Raw genomic sequence first — 15957 nt, forward strand, 5'->3', positions numbered from 1 at the left:
AATGTATGAAAAGGTATTTAGGAGATAAATTTAAAAACATTTGATAGGGCAGGCCACAGTGGCTCAGTGGCAGAGTTTTTGCCTGCCCTGCTAGAGACCCAGGTTCGTTTCTCAGTGCCTGCCCATGTAAAAAAAAAAAAAAAAAAATTGGTGATTAAATCTGGGGTTGGGAAACTGAGGAATGGGAACATGTAAGGATGAAACCTAAGTTTCTAACATATGCAACTGCATAGTACAATAAAAAGACCAGATAGGGACATCTTGAGTTCAGGTTTTGCCTTAGGTTTTCATTTTATTGAAGGATAATTGCATATTGATAACTGCACAGATCTTAAGGGTACAGTTTTGAGAAGTACACCCATATCAAGATTTCCCCATAAAGTTTATTCTTATTCTTTTATTTTTGGTATGCTGTATGGTGGGGGTCACATTTCATTCTTTTTCCATGTGGCTGTCCCATTATTGCAGCACCGTTTGTTGAAATTTGTTTTTGTTTTGGAAGTGCCGGGCTGGGAATCGAACCTGGGCCTCATGCATGGCAGGTGAGAATTCTACTACTGAACTACCTTCAGACCCCCTTCTTACTCGTTTTCTATGATTATCTCCACCACACCAAAAGGTTACCACGTCTCTGATTTCTGTTATAAAATATTTTCTTATTTATTGTAGAACTTAACATAAATGGAATATACAGTATATACTCTTTTGTATCTAGCTTCTTGCTCAGCATATATACATATATATTTTTTAAAAACCTGTTTCATTCAGGTATAATGTATGTGCAGTTACGTGTATCTGTTTTAAGTAAGCAATTTGAGTTTAAATAAATGTACACATCTGTGCAATCACCACCATAATAAAGATATAGAACATTTCTATCATCCCAAAAATGTTCCCTTGTGCTCCTTTGTACTTAATCCTTGCCCCCCATTCCTGTTCTTGTGCAACCACAGATCTGCTTCCTGTCACTATAGATTAATTCATCTTTTCTGAAATTTTATTTAAGTGAAGTAATGTGATAGGTATACTTTTGTATCTGGCTTCTTTCAGTCAAGGTAATGTTTTTGAGATTCATCCATAGTGTTGCATGTAACAGTAGTCTGTTCCATGTTATTGTTAAATAGTGTTCCTTATATGAAGATACTAGAATTTATTTATCCATTCTTTTTTGGCGGACATTTGGGTTGTTTCCGATATCAATTTTGAATTAGGCTGCTGTGAATATTCTTGTGCATATGTGTGCACGGTGTTCTCATTTCTCTTGGGTATTGCTTTGCTAAGTAGGTGCATGTTTAACATTGTGAGAAATTGCCAAACTTTTCCAAAGTGGTTCCATTTTATACTCCCATCAGCAATATATGAGAGCTCTAGTTGCATCATGTCCTCATCAACATTTGACATTATCATACTTTTTAATTTTAGCCATTCCTTTGGGTTTATAATGGTATTTTATTGTGGGTTTTTTGTTTTCAATTAATTTAATGTATAAATTTATTTTAACTTTTATGAGGTATAATTTATGTATAATTAACAGAATCCAATTAAATCCAATTAATTTGACAATTATATATACCTATGAAACCACCACCATAATCATGATAGTGAATTGTTGCCGTCACCCCAAAAAAGAACCTAATGCTTTTTTTTCCTTCATGCTCATTTGCAGCCCATTTCTCCCTTTGCCCTCAGCCCTAGACAAAGTGATCTCTTTTTAGTATATTGATTTGCATTTTGTATCAATGAAATCAATATAGCATTTATTTTTTTGTGTCTGGGTTTTTGATTTTTGAGATTTATTCATGTTCATTCTTCATTTTTGCTGGATAGTATTCCATTGTATGTTGTACCTCATTTTGCTTATCCATTCACTTGGTAATGAGCATTTGGGTTGCTTCCAATATTAAGCAATTTGTGAATAAAATTGGTATGAACATTCATATATGAGTTTGTGTGGGTGTGTGTTTTCATTTTTCTTGGGTAAAGATCCAGAGGTAGAATGGCTGGGTTGTATGGTAAGTATAGATTTAATTTTGGCAGTTTTTAAAAATAGTTTTTCAAAGTAGTTCTACCATTTTACATTTCCACCAGCAGTGTATGAGATCTCTAGTTGCTTCACATTTTTGCCAACATTTGGTATTGTTAGTATTTGTAATTTTATCTGTTCTAATGGGCATGTAATTTCTCATAGTGGTTGTAATTTTAATTTCTCTGCTATCTGATGATACTGAGCATTTTTTCATGTGCTTATTAGCCATTTGTTTATCTTCCTTAAAAAATTTTTTGCCCAATTTTGTTTGAATTGTCTGTTTTTACTGAGTGGTGAGAATTCTTTATATATTCTGGATACAAGGCCTTTATCAGATATATTTGCTTGCCTTTTCTTTTTGTTGTTGTTGTATACGGTGTCATGGGGGTCACATTTCATTCTTCTCCATGTGAATATCTCATTATCGCAACACCATTTGTTGACTTTTTTTGAGGGGAGTAGTAAGAGGAGGGTTACATGGGCCAGAAATCGAACCCAAGTCTTCCACATGGCGGGTGAGAATTCTACCACAGAAGTGCCTGTGCATCCCTGCCTATTCACTTCTTTGTTTACTTTTTTGTTGTTGTTGCCTTATCATTTTTTAATGGTGTTTTTTGATGAGCAGAGGTTTGATGAAGTCCAGTATATCAATTTTTTAAATGTATGGTTTGACTAGTAAATCAATTGTATTAGGGCAAGTTTATTTCATTCATTCATTTCTCTATTTTTACACCATTATCGTACTGTTTTAATAACTGTAGCTTTGTAATAAGTCTTGAAATCAGGTAGTGCATAGGCCTTTAGCTTTAGCCTTCTTTTTCAAGATTGTTTATCTATCCTAAGTTCTTTTCAGTTTTTATAAATGTTAGAATTTGCTTGTCAATTTCCACAAAATCTTCCTGAGATTTTGATGGTGATCATGTTGAATTTATAAATTGATTAGGAGAAAATTGACATCTTAATAATGAGTCTGATGACCCAAGAACATGGTATATCTATTTACAACTTTAATTTCTTTTAGCACTGTTTTGTAGATTTTGGTGTAGAGGTTTTATAAATTTTTGTTAAGTTTACCTAAGTATTTCAGTTTTTATGTTATTTTAAATGGTATTTTTTAATAGATACTGAAAATATTTTATTATTTTAGAGCCACTTATCTGGTTTGACAAAATTAAACTTCACCTGAAACTTCAGTAGTTTTTTTTAATGCAATTTTATTGAGATATATTCATATACCATATAATCCATCACAAAGTACAAAAGCAGTGGCTCACAGTATCATCACATAGTTGTGCATTCATCACCACAATCAATTTTAGAAGATTTTCATTACTCTAAAAAATAAATAGATAAAAAGAAAACCCAAAATATCTCATACGCCTTGTTTTCTCCTACTATTTTTTAACAGTTTATTCACACATCTACAGTCTATCTTAAGTATACAATCAGTAGCTTTTGGTATAATCACATAGCTATGCATTCACCACTACAGTTACTGTGAGAACATTCTCATAGTATCTTTCTTCCAAAGAAAAAATCCCATACCCCTGATATTCCCCTCTTACGGACTATTTAGCTGTTGTATAGTGCTTTTGTTACCATCAACGCAAGAATATTACAGTGTTACTGTTAACTATAGACCTTAGTTTACATTAATTGTATTTTTCCATATACCACCCTATTAACATCTTGTAATGATGACACATGTTTGTTTTAGTTTCCTAATATTTATACACTATCATTGTCCTTCTAGGTTTGGCTAAGTTATACAGTCCCAGTTTTTATCCTCTAGCTTTTTTTCTAGTGACACACACAACTCTCGACTTCCTTTTTCAACCATAATTTCCCTCTAAGATCTGGAACAACTTAAGATACCTGTTGCCACCACTGTTATTCAGTGTTATGTTGGAAATTCTACCTGTAGCAATTAAGCAAGAAAAAGAAATAAAAGGCATCTACATTGGAAAGGAAGAAGTAAAACTTTCACTGCTTGCAGATAACATGATCCTATATGTAGAAAGTCCTCCAAAATGAACAAAGCTACTAGAGCTAAAAAACAAGTTCAGCAAAGTAGCTGATATAAAATCAACATACAGAAATGAGTAGTGTTTTTGTAAACTAGTAATGAGCATTATCAGGAGGAAATCAAGAAAAAAAATTCCATTTACAAGAGCAACCCAAACTATCAAATATCTAGGAATCAATTTTACCAGGGACATAAAGGAACTATACAAAGAAAACTGTGAAACATTGCTAAGAGAAATCAAGGAAGACCTAAATAAATGTTATGACATACTGTGTTCATGGATTAGAAGACAAAATATAGTTAAGATGCCAGTTTTACCCAAAATGATTATAGACTCAACAAACTAACAATCAAAAGCCCAACGACTTACTTTGCAGAAATAGAAAAACAATAGTCAAATTTATTTTGGAGGGCAGGGTGCTCTGAATAGCTAAAAACATCTTGAGAAAGAAAAATGACGTGGAAGTCTCACACTACCAGACTTAAAAGCATATTACAAAGCTTTGGTGGTCAAAACAGCATTGTACTGGCATAAAGCTAGATATACTGAACAATGGAATCAAATTGAAAATTCAGAAATAGACCCTCTCTCTCATCTATGGACAACTGATTTTTTACAAGGTGGCCAAGTCCATTCAACTGTGAAAGAAGACCCTCTTAAGCAAATGGTGCTTGGAGAACTGGATATCCATATCTCAAAGAATGAAAGAGGACCCCTGTCTTACATTTTATACAAAAATTAACTAAAAATTTAATGGATGGAAGGCCTAAATATTACAGCTAATACCATAAAATTCTTAGAAGAAAATCTGGGAAGGTATCTTAAAGATCTTGATAGGTGGTGGGTTCCTAGACTTTACACCCAAAACGCAAGCAATGAAAGAAGAAATAGATAAATGGGATGTCCTCAAAATTGAATACTTTCACATATCAAAGGACTTTGTCATAAAAATATAAAGGCAGCCTACTCAATGGGAGACAATATTTGGAAACCACATATCTGATAAATGGTGTTTTTAAATTTTTATTTTCCGTTTGTTTGTTTCTAGTATACAGAAATACAGTTGATTTTTTTCTTTGCCTATGGATCTGACAATAGGCCAGTTTAATTCATCTTTCTCTTTTTTAAAGATTTCTTAGGATGTTTTAATATGCACAATTATATAGTCTGCAAATAAAAACAGTTTTACCTCTTCTTTTCCAATTTTTGTATTTTTTATTTAGTGTTGTTTCCTAATTGCACTGACTAGGACCTACAACACAATGTTGATTGAATGGAAGTGTTAAGCTTGAACATCTTTGCCTTGTTCCTGCTCTTAGGGGGAAATCATTCAGTGTTGCACCATTAAGTATGATGTTACCTATAGTATTTTTATAGATGTCTTTTATACCTGCAAATTTTTATCATGAGTAGTTGTTGAATTTTGTCACATGCTTTTTTGCATCTGTGGAGATCATCGTATAGTTTTTCTCCTTTATTTTGTTAATGCAGCAAATTATAGTTGATTGATTTTCCATTGTTAAATCAACCTTGCATTTCTAGAATTAACTCTATTTGATAGTGATTTATTAGTCTTTCCATATATTGCTGAATTCAATTTGCTAATCTTTTAAAAGGATTTTTATGTCTATTATCATGTAATTTTAGTGTGTAGTTTTCTTGTAATTCTTGTAATGTCTTTGCTTTTGATATAGGGTTTATGCTGGTCTCATAAAATTAATTGGTATGTGTTCTCTTCTGTTTTCTGAAATATTTTGTGTTGAATTAGCCTTATTTTTTCTTTTATATTTGATATTATTCAGATGATTTGAGTGGAAGCCTCATTGAAATAAATTAAGGGGTGAGGAAATAGAGGGCCAGTATAGACATCTTTGAGAATTTTGGCCATGAAGAGAATAGGTGGTGGTCAGTTAGAGAGGCATGAACATTGAATTAGGATTTTTTTTTTTTAATTTAGTGAGAGACTGGATCATGATTAAAAGTCACAGAGAAGGGTGGGCCACGGTGGCACAGCAGGCAGGAATGCTTGCCTGTGATGCCAGAGGTTTGATTCCCGGTGCCTGCCCATGTAAAATAAAAAAAAAAAGTCACAGAGAAGTTGATGAGAAGTTGAATATATGAGAGAAAGATTAATTGATTGCATTAAGGAAGATTTCATGGGATGAGTTCCAAAGCCATTTTGAAGGAATTGGTCTTGTATTGGACCTTCTTATTTTAAGAGGAAAGAAAGAAGGATAGAATGGGCAAAGTTATAGATTTGCATGTTTTAAAAAAATTTTTTTTATTATAAAAAATTACAAGAAAGAAAGGCAAACATTCGTAACATTTGCTCATTCCATTCTACATATATAATCAGTAATTCACAATATCATCACATAGTTGCAATATTCATCATCATGATCATTTCTTGGAACATTTGCATCAATTCAGAAAAAGAAATAAAAAGGCAACAGAAAAATAAAATGAAAACAGAAAAAAAAAATTATACATACCATACCCCTTAACCCTCCCTTTCATTGATCACTAGCAATTCAAACTAAATTTATTTTAACATTTGTTCCCCCTTTTATTTATTTTTATTCCATATGTTCTACTGGTCTGTTGACAAGGTAGATAAAAGGAGCATCAGACACAAGTCAGTCACATTGTGAAAGCTATATTATTATACATTCATCATCAAGAAACATGGCTGCTGGAACACAGCTCTACATTTTCAGGCAGTTCCCTCCAGAGTCTCCATTACATCTTGGATAACAAGGTGATATCTACTTAATGTGTGAGAATAACCTCAAGGATAACCTCTTAACTTTTTGGAATCTCTTAGCCACTGACATTTTGTCTCATTTCACTCTTCCCCTTTTGGTCGAGAGGGTTTTCTCAATCCCTTGATGCTGGGTGTCTGCTCATTCTAGAGTTTTTCTCAATCCCTTGATGCTAAGTCTCAGCTCATTCTAGGATTTCTGTCCCATGTTGCCAGGAAGATCCGCACCCCTGGGAGTCATGTCCCACGTAGATAGGGGGAGAGTGGTGATTTGCTTGTTGTGTTGGCTGGAGAGAGAGGCCACATCTGAGGAACAAAAGAGGTTCTCTTGGGGGTGACTCTTAGGCCTAATTTTAAGTAGGGTTGACCTATCCTTTGTGGGATTAAGTTTCATATGAACGAACGCCAAGACTAGGGGCTCATCCTATAGCTTTGGTTGTCCACACTGCTTGTGAGAATATCAAGAATTAGATTTGCATGTTTTTTATAAGGAACAAGAGGAAATTCCTATCTGATAGCTCTTTTTTCTGTAATATAGGCTGTTGAGATCATCCGTTGAAGGTGAGAAGATACAAATGGACCTTCTGAGGTCTGGGTCTGAGTTTGAAGAGAGTGAAGGAGGTTTGAAATAGTCTTCATGAAGAATGGGAGAGAAAATGAGTTGAATACAAAAATGCGAAATTACTGACAGGGTTGAGGGTCCATTTGCATTGATACTGTAAATTTATGGTGGAATCAGTGTACTCAGTTATGTGACTTTAGGTGCTCACATGCGTGTGTAGAGAAAATATTTGGTGATTTTGACAGGCAGGCACTACAAAACATGAATCTAAAGTAGAATAGATTGTCAGGGGTTAGTACGTGCCATAGGATGACCTGTGACTGGGTTGCTATTACTCATGACCAGACTCAGGTCATACATTATTGTCAGGATTACCATAGAAACATTCTGCTCTTCTCAGTGCATCACATAAGGAGACATGTGATGGTGACCAGTCCCACCCACTGGTGATGTTAAACTTGATCACCCAAATATGTTGATATCTGCCTGGTTTCTGTATCTTATATTCACCCTTTTCCCTTTGAAATTGATTAGTTTTTTTTTTTGTGGGAAGATATTCTGAGATAATATCAATATCCTGTTCTGTTCCTCATCAGACCTCGAGTTATTAATCTTGACGTAGACTGACATGCCTGTCTCAGTCAACTGCCACTTTGATGGTAAAGGTGATTTTCTATTGCAGTCATTCCTTCTGTATTTGTTAGTTTACTGCTGCTATAAGGAAAAAATTTCACTTTGCTCGTTTATCTATTTACTTATTTACTTTTTTCTCAATATAGACTCATAGATCCCTCTTTTATTCAGTGGGTTGTAAGCCATTATTATCATTATTTATTTGGATGTTCAAATTGTTTTCAACTTTGCCAATAAAAGTTCTTTAGGATGGCTTCTGTATCTCTTTGGTGTGCTCTCACCATTAATTGAACATTACTTTCTGGAGTAGTAAGATGTTTCAGGTTCATGTTATACTTGCCCTGCCTTAGCATTTGGAATATTACAGTACTTACATTGTGTTATGATAGGCTAGGAAAAAAATATAAGCTGTAACGTACCACACCACATATCTCTCTCCGCACACACACATTCCAACTCCCCAACTTCCTTCTTCCTTTCATCCCCTTCTACCTTCTTCCTTCTCTCCCACTTCTCTCCAACTGTCTGCCACTGCAATCAAGATTCCTATTACTAACAACTGAAGATAAGCCAGGTAAAACTAAGTAAAGTGAAAATAGGACATTGATAATAAGAGTTCTGATTTCCCTGTTCTTATATTGGAAACAATATTACTTTAGAGATTCTTGTATTACAGTTTTTAAAATATGATACTTATTTTTTTTCTAATGATAATTTAAATGCATGTTTTAAAAATGTTAACAGAAAAGGCAAGGGTAAAACTCACCTACCTATCACTCAAAGATAGCCGCAGTTAGCATTTTGATGGTTGTTCTTCCAGTCTTTTTTTCTATGTATATTTATTTTTATTTAATTTCTTAACACTGGAAGGCATTTTTTGTATGATTACCAAAAGGATTTGTATAGCTAACATTTCAGGAAGCTAATGAAAAACTTTTCAAATTAAATTACGTGTTTTTTTCCTAGATAGTATAATATTATAAGTGTTTTGTAACCTTAATTTTCCTTTTTCAAATCATTTTCTTAAAAGCCAAGATACATCTGAAAAACCTCAGAACTGTGATGTGCAATTTAAAGCAAAGCGTGAATTTCTAATGAGTGGTTTGCCAGACTTGTTGAAACGACAGATTGCAAAGAAAGCAGTTGCATTGGATGTGTACAATGCTGTGAGTACCAGTTTTCAGAGAGTTGTTCATATACAACAAAAAGATGATGGTAAGTTTATTATTATAGAATATTTACTCTTTAAATGTTGGAAGTAATATAAAAGTGTATAAATTAATTAAACACGAGGCTAAAGTTTAAGTATACTTATGATTTTAGTGGGAATTTCAAGTGTGTTTCATTGTTTTTCCTCAGCCTATGACTCAGTTTACTGAGATTGGGTGTATGTGGGAATGGGGGCATCCAAGGAAGCCAAAGGTATCTTTATCCCTTATTTCAGCGAGGACAGGCTAGTGTGACCGACCTTGAGTGAATGTTGTTCTCTGGAGAGGCATGTGTTCTAAAATGAAGACAGTTCCCTTCTGAAATAATAGGCTGTGTGATCACAGAGGAGCTCCAGCCCTATCCTTGTCCTGTCTACTACTAAGTGGCCAAGAGAAGTCTGTCTGTCTCCTTTCCTGAACAGTTTTTGCTGTTTCGTACATGATTATTTTCTGGAATGTATAGGTAACAGGTAGCAGTGCTTCTTGCTCCAATTCACCCCTTTCTTACACACACACACATATACAAAAGCGAACTGTTTGTACAAGTCTCTTGTACATGAGATTAGCCTGGTTATAGTCCAATTCTTTTGGATACAAATACTATAGCAACCACAATCTTACTTTGCTTATAGCTTATAATTACTGATCATGTACAAAATATATCTTTAGTTGGCCATAGCTTTTACCTAGAACTCTTTTTTTTTTTCAGCACAAAAACAGAGTCTCCTCAGGTGGCTTTGTGGTATGTGGTAGTGTGCTCCCCTATCCATGAAATTCCACATTGTGCTCTGTTGTCCTTTCTTTTCCTTTTGAATTTTTGGTCTTGATACTTTATCAGTTTTGTTCAGCCTCTTTGTTAGTTGGGGAATTTCCCAGACAATATTTCTAGCAATCCTTTCTTTTCATTTTTTTCTCCATCTCTGCCATTGGTCATTTAATTGACAGACCCTTTTTTATTATATTTAGTAGTCCAATTTTTTATGTCTCCCTACATATATGTATATCTATATCTATGCATACACACAGAGAGAGGCAAATATGTAATATGTATGTCATAGGGAATTTTGTTTACAACTTGTTCTTGGGGGGAGGTGCATGGGTGGGGAATGGAATTGAACTGAAGTGTCTTTTTCATGGCAGACGGGAATTCTACCATTCAACTACCTGTGCACCTCTAGTCCAGTTTTATATAGCATTTTCTAATAGTATGTTCAATTACAGAAATTAGTTATACTTTTCTTCCATGAATTTGATAAACCTATTTTCACTGGTGTGCCACTGTAAAATTTAGCAGATGAGGTAAGCGCAGAAGTCCTTAGTGCTTAAGAGTTATTGAACACTTGTTATTTTCTGACATTTTGCTGAGCAGTTCATGTACATATCTAGTTTAATCACCATAATAACTCTAGGAGGTTGAGAATTAAAATTGTCACCTCCACTTTACAGATGAAAAAAGTAAGGTTTAGGATCTCGCCCATTGTCATGTAGTTTGTAATTGGCAGAGCAGAGATTTGAATCCAGGTCTGACTCAAAGCTCGCACTTTGAATCCGGGTGCTAGCTACCCATAAAATTTTTACCTTGAGTATTAAGGTTGAATTAAAAGAAAATAAAGTTTGCTAATATTTGCTCACTTTTAATAATTGAGAAAGGAGACTAGGTAACTTTTTACTAACTGTATTTGTTAGAGAAGAGGATTTTATTCCCTGAGTACTCATTTGGGTTTTTGGTACTTTTTTTATGTAGTTGTTAACTCTTTCCATGTTTATACCTAAGCATTCATTAAATGGATAGTATGTAAATGAAGTTAATTATGATAATTTTCTCTCTTCTTTAGGGTGCCATTTGTGGCACTTGACACCACCCTGTTGTCCTCTCTTAACTAAATTTAAGGAACTGAATACGAAAGTAATAGATATTTCAAAATGTACTATAGCACTTGGTGAATTTTCAACATTGAATTTAAATTTGAAAAGCCTTTATTCTCCTGTTACCGTAAGTATTAGAGAGCTTAGCTATTGTAGTGTTTCTTTCACATCTTCCAAAGGGAAAAAGAACTTGATATCCACTGGTGTAGCTGAAGGCACATTTTTCCCAGAGTCCAATTTTAAGAAATAAATACTAATTGAGGTACAAATCATTTCTTTGTTTGTTTATTTATTTATACGCATCTTTTAAATACGCAGAGTTTTAAAAACATTTTAAGAATTGATAGTTTCAAAAGAATATCAGATTTACTGCATGCACTCCATCTTGAATTGGTAGTTCTAAATTCTGATAATGTACTTAAGATACAACTATTTAATATTTCTGAGAGATATGCTTCCCTCAGTTTGTGATTGCCCAGGGTTTTTTTGCATAATTGAGATAATTCCTTATTATGCTTCAGAGAGTTTGGATAAACATTGGCTCTGATTAGAAGGAGTAAAATTATTAACGTATGGAAAAGTGTCCACATGGATCACTTAAATGTGCCTTGTACCTGTTTGAAGAAAAAAATATACAGTGTACCATCAAGGTTATAATAGTCTGGGTGTATGAAATACCAGTTTTTCTTCCTTCTGTTTTTTTCCTATTTTCTAATGGAGTACTCAAGAAAACTGAAAAATTGTAATGGCTCAATTTAAAATATTTTATTTCATAAAAGTTTTTTTTTTTCTCACCTATTGTAATATGCAGGACCCTTCTCCTCTGCTGGGAGAGAGAGGTAGTGAATCTAGGCTGGAAAAGGTTATGTCAAAATATATACGTAATAAGAGGGAAACTCTGCTTTTCCAAGTTCTTGTTTTCTCTTAATCTAAGTTAGCCATATCCAAAATAAATATATAAAGAAGTAAAATAAAGTTATCTTCATGGAAAAAAGAAATACTAGAATAGTCTCATATCAAAAGTGGTGGTGAATGCATAGCTATGTGATTATACCAAGAGCCATTGATTGTACACTTAGAATTGATTGTATGGTGTGTGAATAAAACGGTTTAAAAAAAAGAATATTATATAGCACATTTAGATAATGTATAAATCAGCATTATAATACAACAAATGTATAAAGTACAATTAGTTAAAAGAACAACAAAAAATATTAGCTTATTCTTCACAAGCTATGCAGATAACAGCTTTGCTGTCAAGGTTGTACTTTTAAAGCTAATCCTGTACTGATGTTGACATTAGACAGAAACCAAGCAGTATTACACCCAACATTAAGGCATTTAAAAAAGCATTTTATTCTTAATTGCAGCTTATGAGGACAAGGAAGGATTTTACCAAAGAAGTAAGGAATCTTTTGCTGGAGGAGATCAGGTTGTCAAATCCTGAATTTCCCTTGAGAAAGTATTTCCCTTTGCTTCTAAAAAAACGAACTGAGTACCAGGTACTTTCTGAGTGTCGTGGTAAGCAAGGTTAGTGATGATTATTATCATTTATGTTAAAATTTCAGTTTCCAAGACACTAAGATAAGCTTGCCATTTACTCTTGGAAGTAGTCACTGGAGACAGAACGTTATTTACAGCTTACAGGGAGAATTGTGCAACTGAAGTAAAAGAATCTTAAGTAATGCAGTGTTAGCTCCTGCCAACTTCCAGAGATGCCAACCCAAAGACAGCTTTAATTATGTTAAAATATTAATTATTCATATATGGAAAGCCCTAGATGAAATTATTTTTACTTATGTAACTTATACAAAAGACAGTCTAAATAACAGGATCTCCAGCTTGATTGCATGTGCTACATTTGAGTTTTACGTTTTTATTTTATAGTAATAAGACTACTGGATATTTTGAAATACTAAGATTATTAGGAATTTAAAAAATTGTTTTTGTTGATTAGTAAGCACATACATACCTATAATTCCCAAAATAGGAATTCCACAACTAGAACCTGATGTCAATCAAAAAGAAATCAAAAGGAAAAGAGTGGAAACTGAAAATCATAGGTCAAAAAGAAAAAAACCAAACGAATGTTCTGTAAGTCAAAAAAAGATAAGTGGAAAACCTGAAGAATTTGACAGAAGAAGTAACTCCTCTGAGATAAAGCTAGAGTCTTCCAAATGTGTATTTTCTAAAATAGCCAGGAAGAAACAAACTGCTTTGAATGTAACATGTAAAGTGAAAACAGAAGCTGAAGATTTTGATATTCTGATAATTGATGATGACGAAGAATCTACATCAAAATTGTCTTCTATTCCTGGTAAATAAGATTTTTTAACCTCTGATTTTTTCCTCTCCCTTTTAATATATGCTCATTGCAACATTCAAACTATTCATGTGTATAAAATAAGTAGGAGTCTCACTAATTGAGATAACCACACTTAATGGGGTCATTTGATTCTTCCATGCTTCTATAAATATATATATATATATATATATATAATTTAAAAACCTGAGATTAAAAAAACAAACCTGGAATCATGCTATGCATGTTATGTTACAACCTGTTTCACGTATCTCTGTCATGTTTCCATTTAGTTTATGTAGTTTTTCCAAAGTATTTCCATGGATTTGATTCATTCATCCATTTATATAGCTTTATAGTATGTTTTGATATTTGGCAAGGCAAGTCTGCTATCATTTTTTTAAAAATAATTTCTGTATTTACTATACTAAATGAACTCAGGTTCCTCTACCTACCAAAAATCCCAGTGCATTTTGATTTTTGCATTGGTTTATGAATTAATGTGTAGTGAATTGACACCTTTACATATTCAGTCTTTTTAATTAGGAGCATAACATATTTTTCACATGACTAGGCTTTTGACTTTTCGGTGGTAAAAAGTAGGCTCCAGTAAAGTTTATGATGCCTTTATTTTTTTTAGACTTTTGCTTTTTAATCCTAAAAATTATTTTGCGTGTTTATTGTTTCTTGAGTGGTTATTACAAATTTAAATGCTCACTTTTAAACATCACTTTCTTGAAACTTAATGGTGGTTAGTTTAAGAGGGAAGGATTTTTTTTTTTAAATGGACAGGCATTGGGAATCAAACCGGGGTCTCTGGCATGGCAGGTGAGAACTCTGCCACTGAGCCACCGTGGCCCACCCAAGGGGGAAGGCTTTTATTGTGAAGAATTTTAAGTATAATGTTAAGTTTTAATTTGTCTTTTTGACATTTTGTAAATATAAATATTTGCATAAATGCCTATTCTTACACTGTAACAGAAATGTAAATGTAAGTTAAGAGTGTGGTTGTATTGAGGAATGAATGCCTTAATATATGTTTTTTACTTTAGATTCTGGAATTGAAGACATGCTTTGGACAGAAAAGTATCAACCACAGAACTCCAGTGAACTCATAGGCAATGAACTGGCCATAAAAAAGTTGCATAGGTTGGTAAAGTTTATAAAGGAATTGAGAAATAGTTAATGGATCAACTTTTATTATTTATTTTATTTATATTAAAATTTTAAAATTATAAGTAATACATTACATAGCAAAATCTTTTTTTAAAATTATAGAATTTTAAGTGAAAACGAGTGTCTTTTCTCCCGTCTCTAGACTCCAGAGGCAACTCCTAATAAAAGAACATTTCTTATAAAACCTTCTAGAAAAAAGTTAATGTTCTTCCTCACAAATGAGTTAATATTACTACTACTAAGGTCCATAATTCCCTATTTACAATTTCCAAATCGAAAAAGTTCTGAAAATTGAGTTTATTAAGTAATAAATTGAGTTTATTAATTTTATTACCTAAAGCTGATTATGGTCTTTATCTGTCTTGCTTAGGAGGAATTCATATTTTTTTAATAGAAATATTAAGCGATTTTAGATGTATTGTCCCAGGCTCCATTAGGGGTGTTATGTAATATGTGATATATATCTCACATATAAATGGTAATACATATTACCTTTTAAATATCTAAATAATTCTGTATTCTAAAACTCATCTGACCTGAAGAATTTCAGATAAGGAATTATAGACATGTATTAATAGCTAACACCATAAACTTGGCACTGTTTTAAGTGCTTGAACTATTCTTAGCTCATTTAATCCTTAGAATAATCCTATAAGGATAAATACTGTTGTCTTCCTCATCTCATAACTGAGGCCCAGAGAGGTTGAGTTATTTGCCCAGTGTTACATAAACTCAGACAGTCTAACTCCAGCCTTCTAATTACACTTAGAATTATACTTTAGTTATCTTTCATATCATCATACAGTGTACTGCAATTCTTTTTTATTGCTGTTAACTATTTTCTTATATGAATGTATCATAATTTATCATTTTCCTTACCAGTATACTTTTAAGTATTTACTTTTAAGGGCTAATATAAACAGTGGTATAATGAATATCCTTGTACTTAGAGTCTTATGTATTTAGGCAAAAATTATTTCATATAATATTCACGCCTGTATGAAAATAACTTACTGTTTAGATGATTCAGAAGCACTGCAGAGTGTTTAAAAACAAACAATATGCTATAACTTCCCCCAACAATCATTTTAATAGCCTAAGAGATACCTCTATTCTGTGAATTATTTTTATTAACCTGCATTTTCTTATGGCAGTTGGTTGAAAGACTGGAAAAGAAGAGTTGAATTGGAAGAAGGACAGACTTTGAAGGGAAAAAGAGAAGGGAAACAGGAAGGTATTTTGAGGTTTTTTTTTTCCTGTTTTGGTGAACAGTTTTAGAGTTAAGAATTTTTATAAAATGTCTTAATTGGTATTATATATTTGGTTTTCTAGTTTTTGTAAATAAAACATAGCATTTATTAGCAAGAAATTTGAGTGATTTGATCTTGGGTTTATG

At 32.9% G+C, this 15957-nt stretch overlaps 1 protein-coding gene across 1 annotated transcript in view; it reads left to right on the plus strand.

Moving 5' to 3' along the window:
* Positions 1 to 15957, plus strand: part of ATAD5 (ATPase family AAA domain containing 5) — a 70765-nt gene that overhangs the window by 17397 nt on the left and 37411 nt on the right. The window contains exons 7-12 of the mRNA XM_077165271.1: positions 9040 to 9224; positions 11053 to 11210; positions 12454 to 12613; positions 13074 to 13400; positions 14438 to 14534; positions 15716 to 15795. Of these exons, the coding sequence (XP_077021386.1) occupies positions 9040 to 9224; positions 11053 to 11210; positions 12454 to 12613; positions 13074 to 13400; positions 14438 to 14534; positions 15716 to 15795 (1007 nt within the window). The remainder of the gene's footprint in view (positions 1 to 9039; positions 9225 to 11052; positions 11211 to 12453; positions 12614 to 13073; positions 13401 to 14437; positions 14535 to 15715; positions 15796 to 15957) is intronic.

This window comes from Tamandua tetradactyla, chromosome 6 (assembly GCF_023851605.1).
Source record: "Tamandua tetradactyla isolate mTamTet1 chromosome 6, mTamTet1.pri, whole genome shotgun sequence".
Taxonomy (NCBI): domain Eukaryota; kingdom Metazoa; phylum Chordata; class Mammalia; order Pilosa; family Myrmecophagidae; genus Tamandua; species Tamandua tetradactyla.